Below are 11,956 nucleotides of genomic sequence, written 5' to 3'. Positions count from 1 at the left end.
CTAGCATTATTATTGTTGTTAGCATTATTATTGTTGTCGTTATTGTCACTACATTCATTACATTTGTATACACGGCTATTCATGTATTTACAACAATTTATGATAAACAGTATACACAATAAGTTGAAACAATCTAGACGATTAACAAAAATAATTGCAATTAACATCAATTTTTCACATTAGTACAAAATTCATTTGACAATGGAAGTTGTTTCACTTCATACTAGACGTCACTATTAACAGCTAGCTACATGATGCTCAACTATTCAAGCGCACTTATGATTCTTGGAGTGATTCATACATGTGAATAAAGACTAATCCTGTAGTTTTAAGAAGAGAAAAGATGGCCATAATCATCCACACTCAAGCTGCAACATGACAACTGAGTGAGTTGTTCCACTGTACCTTGTCCTGATGGACTGAGACTAACTCTGATGATAGACACTAGTCATAGGACTCAGCTGAATACACTTCTGTTTTCATAGCAATGGAGGGGCAAGCGCCCTGGCTCCTGAAAGCAAAATTTAGAAAAACAGCAATTGCCCATGGGAGAGAAAATTCCTATGATGAAATGCTATAAAAGCCAAAACAGCAACCAAAGAGCTTACAGAATAGATAAATAGAGTATACTGAAACAAAAGGACAGCTCAAAGTGGTTTTCAAAGCTAGAGTGGCTGGATAAAATAGAAGATTGTTCAAACTGTCCCTCCTACAAAAATCCGCCATTTTACCACCAATTCAGGTGCACGTTAATTAGAAGAATTTTATTGAATAAGGTCCATTCTATACTGATTAGTCTTAAGTGAAACTGCACTAAAGTACAATTTCATATTAATCTTGACATGAGTCTTTGTTCAAGAAGTCATTTGAGGGAGAAAAAAGCAATTTTATGGGCAAAAGCATTATAAAAAATATTAATTTAAATATACCAAATAAATTAAAATTATTAACAGTATACCATATAGCGGAAAATTTATGGCCCAAAAATTTTGCAGATCCGTTCAAAAATCACTTTCGTGGCTTTAATTTTCATGGTTTTTTTCCTTTTCAGCCATCTTGAACCATATTGAATCAATTTTCGTGGATTTTATTTTCATGGATTTTGAAAAAATGCGAAATCCACAAAAAGTTTGTGCCACAAAAATTTTCTGCTATACGGTAACACATTGACTTCCTTGATATTTTATACCAACAAAAATAAAACCCCTATACAGTAACCCACTCTTTCTAAAACAAAAATTATTTACCTTTACTAAAGGCTTCCAATCTCTCATATCACAAGATATAACAGTCACAACACTTCCCCATTCATCTTTTTGTCTATTTCGTAATCTAAACAAACAGCATAATACAAAAACTATAGGCTTGCCAGTGTCAAAAATGTGTACACAAAACAAATGCATACATATACTACACATACGTAACTACAGCACCGGGATTCTTTTCAACTGCATAGATCTTTACATGCATCTTAGTCTTACTGGCAGCCTTTAAAGCTGCTTGAACTAATGGGCCACGTCCAGCACCAACAACCATAATTACACTAGACAAAATAAATAATGACAAAAGTGACAAATATACTCAAATGCACATTTCATGTAACTCAGATGAATCTCGGTCCTTCAAAAAACAAGAAATTGCCTAATGATACATAAATTAAGACACGGTTAATTTAGTAACTTAAGTTACTTTTTCGTATTTCTCATATTTTACAGGATCTTTTTCGAACACTTCGTAAGTATGAGAATCAAGATTGTCCATCAGAGGCTAAACAAAGAACAATATACAAAAAAATCAACAAAGCTAAACAATTGGCAACTAATTTACTAATTACAAAAGGATTATAACCATACAACATACATTAAAGTCAAGAGATATTACACAAACCTGAAGAGGATTCTGTAGGTAGTCGTTATATCCTTTTGCAAAAGCACCCATTTTATCAGGCACACTGCGTGTCATATACAGATGATCCAAGTATTGATAATAAGATTGTAAGCCCTAAAACAAAAATAACAAAAGACTAGATGCATATACAACATTAGGGAGTTTTGCAACTTTTGTCTTCTAGCCATGTTAACCTGAAGATTACATGTGACCTACAGCTAGATGAGCAAGCAAAGCATTATTATTATTGCACACGTACATGTAAATATCTCAATATAGTCAATTTGCACTACATTCTACAGCAACCAAGGTTATGTTGCTTATAGCATTGAAGATAGAGACATTCACTGCACTTATAGGTAATGTCAGTAGTCCTGCCAGCTTCACAAGTTAAGGCTGTCTTTCTACAGACTATCTTACAACTATAAGGTTCTTGCATGTTCCACGTTAGTTCAGTTTTGACTCATCCACTTGATCAAAGTTAATAACATCAATAAAAAAAACATGGCATATCTCCTTTCTTAACCATTCTTGCTGCATTTGGACAGCAGTATTGTCTGTTCTTGGTCACTTTAGTGGCTTGCAAGCTCAAAAATTTCCATCACAGTGATCACACCCAGTTTTAATGAAAATTAAAAAGGATGATTTTTTATAAACAGGAGCAAGAGTAGATTTACTCTTGATATAAGTGCACATACAAAGAAACAAACATAGTCTTCTCATACTAATAAGCTTTGATTTTTCTTTTTCTATTACAGCCAGACTTGCTACACGTAAAATCTATAATCAAAATAAATAAATGCATAGGGGCTGATCCTGCATGGGTAAGAAAGTATGGTAGTGCACGAAGCTTGCCAGAAATCTTTATTAACTAATTAATTATTCATAGTAGGCATGACTAATTATCGGCTCATTAATGCAATTGATTGTAAAGCATCACCACAGAATTAAAACAAGAGCATGAGAAAGGCAAGGAAAAGTAGGGCTTTATCAGGTAAACTTTGTGTCAAATATAACTTCTATTGATGCAGAATGCAAATAGGAGTGAACATCATCATCCTATCAGTGATGATTATCCCAAATGAGACTGAAGTAGCGTTGCTAACTGGTTAAGCAACCAGTTTTTCTGTTTTAAGATATCAGTGTTCTTATTAATAACCAATGATTTAATAATTACTAGTATCACATGCAGCTCGAATAAGCCACCCTTCTTATGAAGGTGGACTTATAAAATATGCTAAAACAACTGAGCTAAAAGAGGATAATCATTTTCTCTAACAATAAAAGGATTAACAGGTTAACCTGTTTCAACACAATATTAGATGTAAAAGCTAAAATGTGCTGTATACATTATTCACCAGTGTTCAGTTTTTGAATGGTAGGCATTTATTTCCTTTTACTAAGACTTATATAGGTTCTCTCTACCCCAATAATTACCAGGATAGAGAGAAGATCTAGACCCACACTTGTAGGAAATCATGTCTAAAGACTTTTCAAGAGTTGATTCTTGAAAAGTCTTTAGACATTATATCCTTATTGATAGGAAGCTGAAAAGATTGTTTTGCTACCGAACCACCATCACAGATATTAGAGTAAATGAAAGGGACTAGAAACTTCAATGTTTCTAAATCAACTTTATTGCTAGGCAAAGGACGCAGGTTATCCTTTTTCTTAGCAAAGGCCGCTAAGTTATAGCAAGATAGTGACCTGTTAAAGGGTAACAATAGTCAGTAGTGTCATTATTCACCATGATTTATAAGAAATAAAGTAGTGAAAAGATGTTTCTATCCCCCCAAGCAACCCTTTTGGTGCATTTATCATACACTGATTTTTTGCTCTTATATGGGAGTAGTTGCAACTACATTTGTTTCGTAACTTTTTCTTGAAAGTGTTAAACAATTAATAAGTGATAATAACTAATTCAATCATTCAATAGAGTATCATTAGGTGGAGGGCAGCCACTTTGTTTCATTTTAAAATATGATTTCGTCTTTCTGTAATGATCAGTTTACTGGTAAGTTTGAAAGGTTTGTTTTGTACCTTTAACAAAAAAACTTAAGTGTCTCTGACATCGACTATCACACTATTCCAATGCTTAGAACACACCCGAGGGCACTAGCACACTTCCTATCATATAAGTGATAAATTACAAAAAATATATAATTATGGTCATTGATTCATGATTGCTAATGTTGATCAACAATGAATTCAAACTGCAAACATAACAATTGCCACAGCAGACTACTTGGGCAAGTAGAAAGAGTATTCTTCTACTTAAATATAATTAAAGGGCTACCTGTACAAAATAAGACATTATGGCAACCAATAACTAATGAAATGTATCTATACCTGCTTTATTTCTGCAGCCATTTTCAATCTTACATACAATTAATTACAACAAAATGGCTTAAATTAATACGGTATAGCTAACTAGCATTTTCTGCCGCCAACAGCAGTTTCCAATCCCTTTCAATTACTCTAATATCAATGCCACCATCTGGTTTGTAGTGGCCACACCCCTTTCAGGTGAATGGGGACTGGGCAAAGTTTTGCTAAGTGAGTCATCATTGCTATTTCTCAAATACCATGTATATAAAAGATAAGAAAATGTAAGTTTCAACATACAAACAATTATTATACACGTGGGGGCTGAATTCATGTATAATAACGACATATCTTAGCATAATTCATTGAAGTCTGAAAAAACCAAAGTACAAAAATACATACAGTCAAGAAACACTTTGGAAACTGAGCCTTAACTACTAAAAATAATAAGCTTGACCAATACCTGTTTACTAGATGCACATACTACAAGAGCTATGACTTTTGTATCTACAATAATGTACCAAAAAGACTTACATTTTCAGTTCGGCTGGCACCAGTAAGAATAAATTGTACCTCAAGCTAAATTAAATATGACACATACATGTATATCTGTAACTAGCAATTCTAACTTTAAAAAAATGGCACAGCAACTCTTGATGACATCGCTTCAAAACAGGAAATCCTGCAACAAAAATGTATATGTACAAGGAACTAAGAATTCATTACCTTTTCTATTCATAATGAAAAGATCAGTTGAAATGACAAGAGCTCTAACAGGTTCTCCAAGCCATCGCTTCAAAACAATACTTGAAGGAACAGCACAACCAATTTCAAGTGCTATAAAGTATCATTAATTTTAATTTTTATACATGATCATTCCCTTGCTATTACAAAGAAAAAAGCATGCAATGAACACTGATGACAAACACTACCAATGCCAAGCGGATACTACCTCACATCAATATTGTTTATAGAATTTTATATCAAAAGTTCAACATAGGTCAGGTACAAAATACAGACAGTATATCCTTAAATAAAAGCCAGATGCAAATAAACACCGAGGTAGCAATAGAAATGAAGTATAAATACGCAAATCTAACCCTAAAACAGCACAGATGCCTTGTAGATACAGCCTCAGGTAGCTGAAGTCCAGAGCAGTGGTCACTGGTTTTAATCCCACTCTGGGCACAAGTTTTATTCGATCTTTTTAATTTTTTGAGGTTCAAATAACATTTTCAGATATAGACGCTTGGGCTTTTATATAAGGAAATACAGTAATTTGAACAATGCCAACCTAATGATAAGCGTCTCTCATTGTCACAAAATGTTCTTAATTTATTCCACCAGTCCCATGTGTCCTCACTGTCACAGTCTGAACATTCAAGAGTACTTTTTGGATCTGTTAGAGGCACATGAATCCAAAACTAGAAATAAAATAATCTCAATCATAGCAAATTACACTGCACCAGATCATAATCACTGCACAGATCACATTTCAACTACATAAAATACTTTTTATTAAACTGATGATAATTGCCTATCACTAACAATAGCTATAGCATGTGCTGCAGTGCATGACTGTTTCGTTATTTTCCTCAATACATGCAGGCTCCCTGTACTAAAATTGCCACATTTCACCCAATCTTTTTATGTATAAGTCTCTAGCATCTTTCATTGTAAATTATCAATTTTTTTCTGTTGAAAATAAATACCATAGGGAGTCTTTTTCATGAGGGCATAGGTTTCATGGATTTTTCTTTTGCGGATTTAATTTTCACAAATTTATGCTGTCTGCCATCTTGTACTGTATTAATTTGATTTTCAAGGAAGTAATTTTCACAAAATTTAAAGAAAATCGCGAAACACGCAAAATTTACCGCCCTCGAAAAAAAGGCGCCCTATGGTACTCAAGCACTTAATACAGCATTATATGTAAAATCACAGAACTTAAGAAATATCAGTGAGTTGACTGAGTTCTTTATACCACACACTTTCAATTATTTTATTCATATTAGCAAGAGTACATAATATTAGGGAGAGTATCCTACAACCCTATCCTGGAAGTTACATCAAAGCAGGTTTACATTAAACATCAAAATAAAATTAGCAGTGCATGTGTTTTTAATAACATCACACTGCAACACAGGCTTATCATTCAGCCACGTGGTCTTAGTGTTTAATGTGTAAATAGTATATTCCTGTATATCATACTATAATGATGCTACTGATGTCAACAATACGCCGTGATGCAGCAGGACAAAATAAGTGCATTAAAGACTCCTTATATTATGCACTCTTGATATTAAGTACTAAAATATCATCAACAAAACTAACTGCTTGATTGCTCTTTATTAATCCACAATGACTCAACAAACACCTGGCAAGATTAACACAGTTTTTACTTAACAAAGGTACCAAAACGACTGGAATATTCAAGTGCATCGACAACATCAGTTCTTCAAATAGTGCCTAATAATAAAAAATAAAATTCTAAAACGCGTAAAAAAAATATTGCATAGTACTTTCTCTGAATTAGTACGAATGTTCTCATCATAACTATCCACGTTCAACCAGGGAGATATCTTTCCAACAACCAAACTCATCCATTCTGTAAAAAATTAATGCAATTGTTAAATTTAACAGAATTGTTTAGCAACACAAGGTATGCAAGTATAAACCTCTACAAAGATAAAATAACTTAATGACTCATTAAATCATACAAAATGAGTTTATGCTGTGCTACAACTACAATACAAACTTCACATTTCATCTACAATGAATGGCAATAAAACCTTATGGCATTTCAATTTTTATTTAGCTTTGTCCATTTCTGGTTTATTATTTTAAAAGTTAGATAATCAGAGTACAAAAATGATAAAATTATAAAAATGATATTGAGAATTAATGCTAAATAAAGTTAATTAGACTGCACTATGGTGGTTTTACTACTTCAAGAGTACTTCAAATAGTGCCTCCTTGAGTTGAGGTCCATACTGAACTGATATGACAGTTGTATCTTTGTAGCAGAAGTCAAGAATGCATGAGCATAGTAGTATCTGCAGAGTAAAGACACCCAAGGACACAACGCTACCGACGTTGAGTCAACATAGAAAAGTGCTCTTTGGAAGAATGGACCATAAACAATACATAAAGTTTTTATATAGCATTAGAACATTCAATGGCCATTACACATAAGCAGAATGCAAAGCTTCAGTATATTAAATGAATATCATTATAATTTTTCTTCACTCAATATAATATACTAATGTCAGCAAAATATACATCAACAAAAGAGAGGGGATAGCATTTTTTACCATGTAAGGCACATTTTTACATGCATTGCAAGATTTACAGTGGTGTAGATAAAACTTCTTGAATGGAGGATGGGCAAATTACATTATATAGGCAAGGCAGCTCTTTCTGTAGCACTTTTTTCTTGTTATGTCAATCAATTCTTGCTCTCAGTCATTAATATTGTGGGTGAATATCAGAAGTCAACATAATGATAAATGTGGGTAGCAATAAATCAAATGAGACAACCTACACCAACACCTCTAGCTGTTAATAATTAATGAGTTAAATCTTTAAACGTTAACTTCTTGTTTTTATAGCCATATTTAGAAATCTAGTACTTGCTAAAAAGGTTGCTGAAAAAATACAGTTGCATTCAACTTTTTATCATATTTCAATAGTACTATCTTATAAATTATAGTTTCAAAAACTGTACCTCCACTTGGTAAAACTAGATCATTACGAGTCAAAGGTTCACTAATAGTATCACGAACATGACTGCCATCAGCAAAAATGAAGTCTCGCTTGTATCGAGGATGGACTAATGGTATACTCACAAAATCAAACCTAAATAAATTAAGAGTAAAAATACATTAATTTTATTTAATCCACTGTCAGTAATTTCATACTTCCAAACACACAGGCTACATACTTTCAAGGATGAGCAGGAAATTTTGTAGGCAGATTAGACTTTTAAATTTATTAGCTTTACACAAACATCAAAACTACAAGATTCAAACCTCAGGGCTCAATATTATTGGTCAAGCAATTACATTGCACTTGGACTGTAAATGAGTGTGCTATGACTGTGCATGACTGTGCTATGTGTTATGTAATGGCTGGACGCAATTAGCAATCGAGAAGTCTTTTACTTCAGTTCACCTGCTGGTAAACATTATACAATTCTTCACAATTTCACATTAATGTACATGTAAGTCTTCAAAAAAAAATTTCACTCAATTCAGAATAAAAATCACAAAACTAGATGCGAAAGCTTTCACCAACAACAGGGTTTCATAGAGAGGGGGTGGCACTGGTATCACCCCTACACTATGTAGGTTCCACCCCCATTCATACTCATTGGCACACCATTGATATATCAGCAATTAAAATAACTAGACAAATGTAGAACATTAAGGGGCGAGCCTAAGCTGACAAACTGGATCTATGCATCTATGATCTACTCCAGATGATTTCAAAGCATGCATCATGATTTAAGCATATCAACATGATGAAAGTTACTGCTGATAAAATCACTCTGTCATGTTCATTGTGAAGAAGACGCTTCTCTTCTTTGCTACTGCTACTTCCTTGAAAGCTGCTCATAGATGCTAAGAGTTAAGAATTAGGACAGTGGTTTCCTTCTTAAGAGTTTTCTTGCTTTTTACTACTAACAGCACGTGTTACAATAAACCGTATATGATGAAAAAAAGACAATAAAAAAGTAGCTATTTTTTAAATTTAAATACCATATTATTTTGAATGGACTAATAAATAGGGGTGACATACGAGGACAAACAGACAGACAGACGGGGCATGGCTGAGAGTACAGCTAGAGTGGGGCAAGCCTGAGCTCGCCCCAATTACAACAGTTCAGAGTTCCCCACATAAAAAATTTCAGTATGAAAGCATAAATAACAAAGTGAAAATTACAAAATTTGAGGTAAAAATTTCCCAACACTTTAAAGTAATGGCTGTCACCCACTTTGAGGTAAAAAATTACCAAAATTTAGATGAAATTTCAAGAACACTCCTGCTGTCTCAGCAGCCCTGCTGATATGAATAATATAGCTACAACCACCATAACATTATTTGAGTAGCCAAAGGTTTTCTGCGATTTTCTGCCTAAAGAACCTGATCAAGAGCCAAGGATAAACAAAATGACTAAACAAAAAGAAGCCCAATGGGCCAAACAGAGAGCCAAGGATGGGCCTCGTCAAGCTCAGTCAGCATCAGACTCAGGATTGAATGCAGCAGAGAAAAAAACCACGGGAATAATTAGTTTCAATCAAGAAGACAGCGTGAGACAAATCCTAACAGACAACTGCATGAGGTAGAACAACTTCCTAGGTCACAATTGAGAAGGCAGAGGAAGATAACTCCTGAGTGAAAAACGTGTTCAGCAAGTGAAAGAGCTAGGTCTCAATTAAGACGACAGAGGGAGAAAACATGTGACCAAGAACTACACTGTGAAGGTGACAGATGTCAAGTTCTATCCACAAGAAAAAGAGAGCAACAACAAAATTTCTCCAAATGACACAATGCTCAGATATCATGAGACCATATCTTTGGTCAGGACTCTCAAGTGAAGCACTTGTTTGTCTACTCTCTCATCATCTCTGCAACATATTGAGTGCAGTCAGTGCGCCAATGGTAAGCACATACACAAGCTGTACTCCAGAGGGAACAACATAGGCCCAGGAGTAGTACCACCACAATTACAGGTATTACAATTATTACTACTGAATCTTGCTTATTAATTTTCTTTATACTGACTCACAAAAGCAAAGAAAATGTTGGTGTCCACTGTACCACCAGTGATGTCTATTTACAAACTCCCACGATTACAGTGGACAAATCATTACCTTCTCTCAAGATGTGAAGTCATTACCTACTGTTTAGACTGTCCAGCTACCTGAAGATGGAGACATTACTGAAAAAGCTGAATCCAGATCTTTTAGCACTGAAATGGGTAAGAGACAATGAGAACATTGCTAGAGAGCAGTAAGGGACAAGGGAAAAAACAAAACACACTTCATACCAGCTTATGAGGACTTATGATCAATCCTTTGTATCCATTCATTGCAACAAGTCCAGATAACATTTATTCTTGTCATTGCTGTGAAAAGAAGTTATAGTTCTTATACAATGAGAAATGATTAATCAGTAAGTGTGGCAACACTTACCAATCGTACGTGCTCTTTGACAAAAGGGACAAAGAGGAAAAGTAATGCTATCAAAGAAACACCAAAGTTACTCACAAGTGTAGTGTCAGCTACTACTACCAGCAGATTTAGAGACAAGTGACTAAGTTTCAGGTTGCTGGCATTAGTAACAAAAAAGTTATAAGGGGTGGTACCTCTGCCAACTCAAACTGAACCGGGTATATAGAAAGATGAATTGCAACTTGTAAGAGTGGTTAGTCATAATAAATGCAACTGTAGATGAAGGATGGAAATAGAGTAAGCGGGACAGACAGAAAGGACTGTCCTTTTATGAATATCTTGATTCCATCCTCGGCAACAGAGCCACCTGTACTCATCGATAGTATTGAGTCTGCTGTCATCATCAGTACTAAAGATGACTGTGACACCGATGATTAAGGTGATACTGCCTCGCTCTATACATTTTAGGCCATTCGATTGATTTGATTTAAGATATGGTATAGAACAGTTGCACAGCAGGGGGTACAGCAGAATACCCTCCAGAACTACTAAAATTCCAGAGGAGAACGTAGAGCCTAGCAATGTAGTTGTGGCTGCTCAAACAGAAGGTGCTTCAGTAAAGGAAGTCACAGAAATGCATGCGCAAAAAAGGTATTATGATAATTATTATAAGAGTTGCACCAATACAGAAATTTACCAATATTTCATTGCTGATACAGACCGATACCAATATCCCATCCGATATTAATAACTAATACTATTAAGTAATTATTAACAAATAGTGATGGGCGATACCAAAAAAATTGATTCGGTTCGATTCCGAGTACTTTTTTTCTGAGTATCGATGGTATCAAGTACAATTCCGAGTACATGCTATTAACCACGCCCATTTAACTTATTAATAGTTATAATAATAGTGTATAAGTTGCATGCATAGACACTAACTGAATTGCACGGTCTATTAGTCATGCTGGCCTACAAGTACAACGTTTAAACTTAAAGGTTTTGATTTAGGAATAACATCTTGTCGATGTTCTCTGGTTTCAACCTGCTACGTCTCTCAGAAACCAGTTGTCCAGCCTTTGAAAAAGCCTCTCTGAAGGTACAGATGAACCCGGAATACACAAGTATTTACGGGCAATTTGATTTAAGTATGGAAACCAGGCTTCGTTCTCCTTCCACCATTGAAATGGATCCCGGGTCCTATCTATGTTAGGCTCTTCAAAGAATCTCCGCACTTCGATAATGGCCTGAGACTGGGCCGTCCTGTGGCTTGTAGAGTCATATACCGAAGCATCAAATGAATCCCAAAGACTGCTAGAAGAAGCAACTGGAGTCAGATCATCATCATGACTAGGAGACACTTCATCGCTCTCTGATGCAGTCGTGGATACAGTAAGTAGGCTGGCTACCTCATTTGTAATTCGGCTGACTGCGTGATCTGATGATGATGGTGTGGAAAAAGGCCAGTTTCTTAAACCTAGGATCTAGTAGCGTTGTTACGGCAGTAATGAATGCTCCCTCAATAGGAGCAAACCTGTGAGCCAATTCACTCAAGAGCTTTATAG

General features: G+C 34.9%; 1 protein-coding gene and 1 long non-coding RNA gene across 2 annotated transcripts in view; both read right to left on the bottom strand.

Annotated features, from left to right (window-relative positions):
• Positions 1-11,956, bottom strand: part of LOC100639403 (protein arginine N-methyltransferase 5-like) — a 45,576-nt gene that overhangs the window by 19,719 nt on the left and 13,901 nt on the right. The window contains exons 2-13 of the mRNA XM_019995465.1: positions 7,940-8,070; positions 6,735-6,820; positions 6,547-6,681; positions 5,507-5,636; positions 4,939-5,049; positions 4,842-4,894; positions 4,747-4,791; positions 1,888-2,001; positions 1,690-1,767; positions 1,592-1,641; positions 1,421-1,543; positions 1,248-1,332 (exon numbers count right to left, since the gene is read on the bottom strand). Of these exons, the coding sequence (XP_019851024.1) occupies positions 1,248-1,332; positions 1,421-1,543; positions 1,592-1,641; positions 1,690-1,767; positions 1,888-2,001; positions 4,747-4,791; positions 4,842-4,894; positions 4,939-5,049; positions 5,507-5,636; positions 6,547-6,681; positions 6,735-6,820; positions 7,940-8,070 (1,141 nt within the window). The remainder of the gene's footprint in view (positions 1-1,247; positions 1,333-1,420; positions 1,544-1,591; positions 1,642-1,689; positions 1,768-1,887; positions 2,002-4,746; positions 4,792-4,841; positions 4,895-4,938; positions 5,050-5,506; positions 5,637-6,546; positions 6,682-6,734; positions 6,821-7,939; positions 8,071-11,956) is intronic.
• Positions 161-439, bottom strand: LOC109581392 (uncharacterized). The gene is made up of 2 exons (XR_002184613.1): positions 406-439; positions 161-320 (listed from the first exon to the last, which is right to left on the bottom strand). It is a non-coding gene; the product is annotated as an uncharacterized LOC109581392 (long non-coding RNA).

The sequence above is a fragment of the Amphimedon queenslandica genome, unplaced genomic scaffold (assembly GCF_000090795.2).
Source record: "Amphimedon queenslandica unplaced genomic scaffold, v1.1 AMPQUscaffold_13444, whole genome shotgun sequence".
Taxonomy (NCBI): Eukaryota; Metazoa; Porifera; class Demospongiae; order Haplosclerida; family Niphatidae; genus Amphimedon; species Amphimedon queenslandica.
Note: the sequence above shows the minus strand (reverse complement) of the source record. Positions and strands in the feature narration are given on the sequence as shown.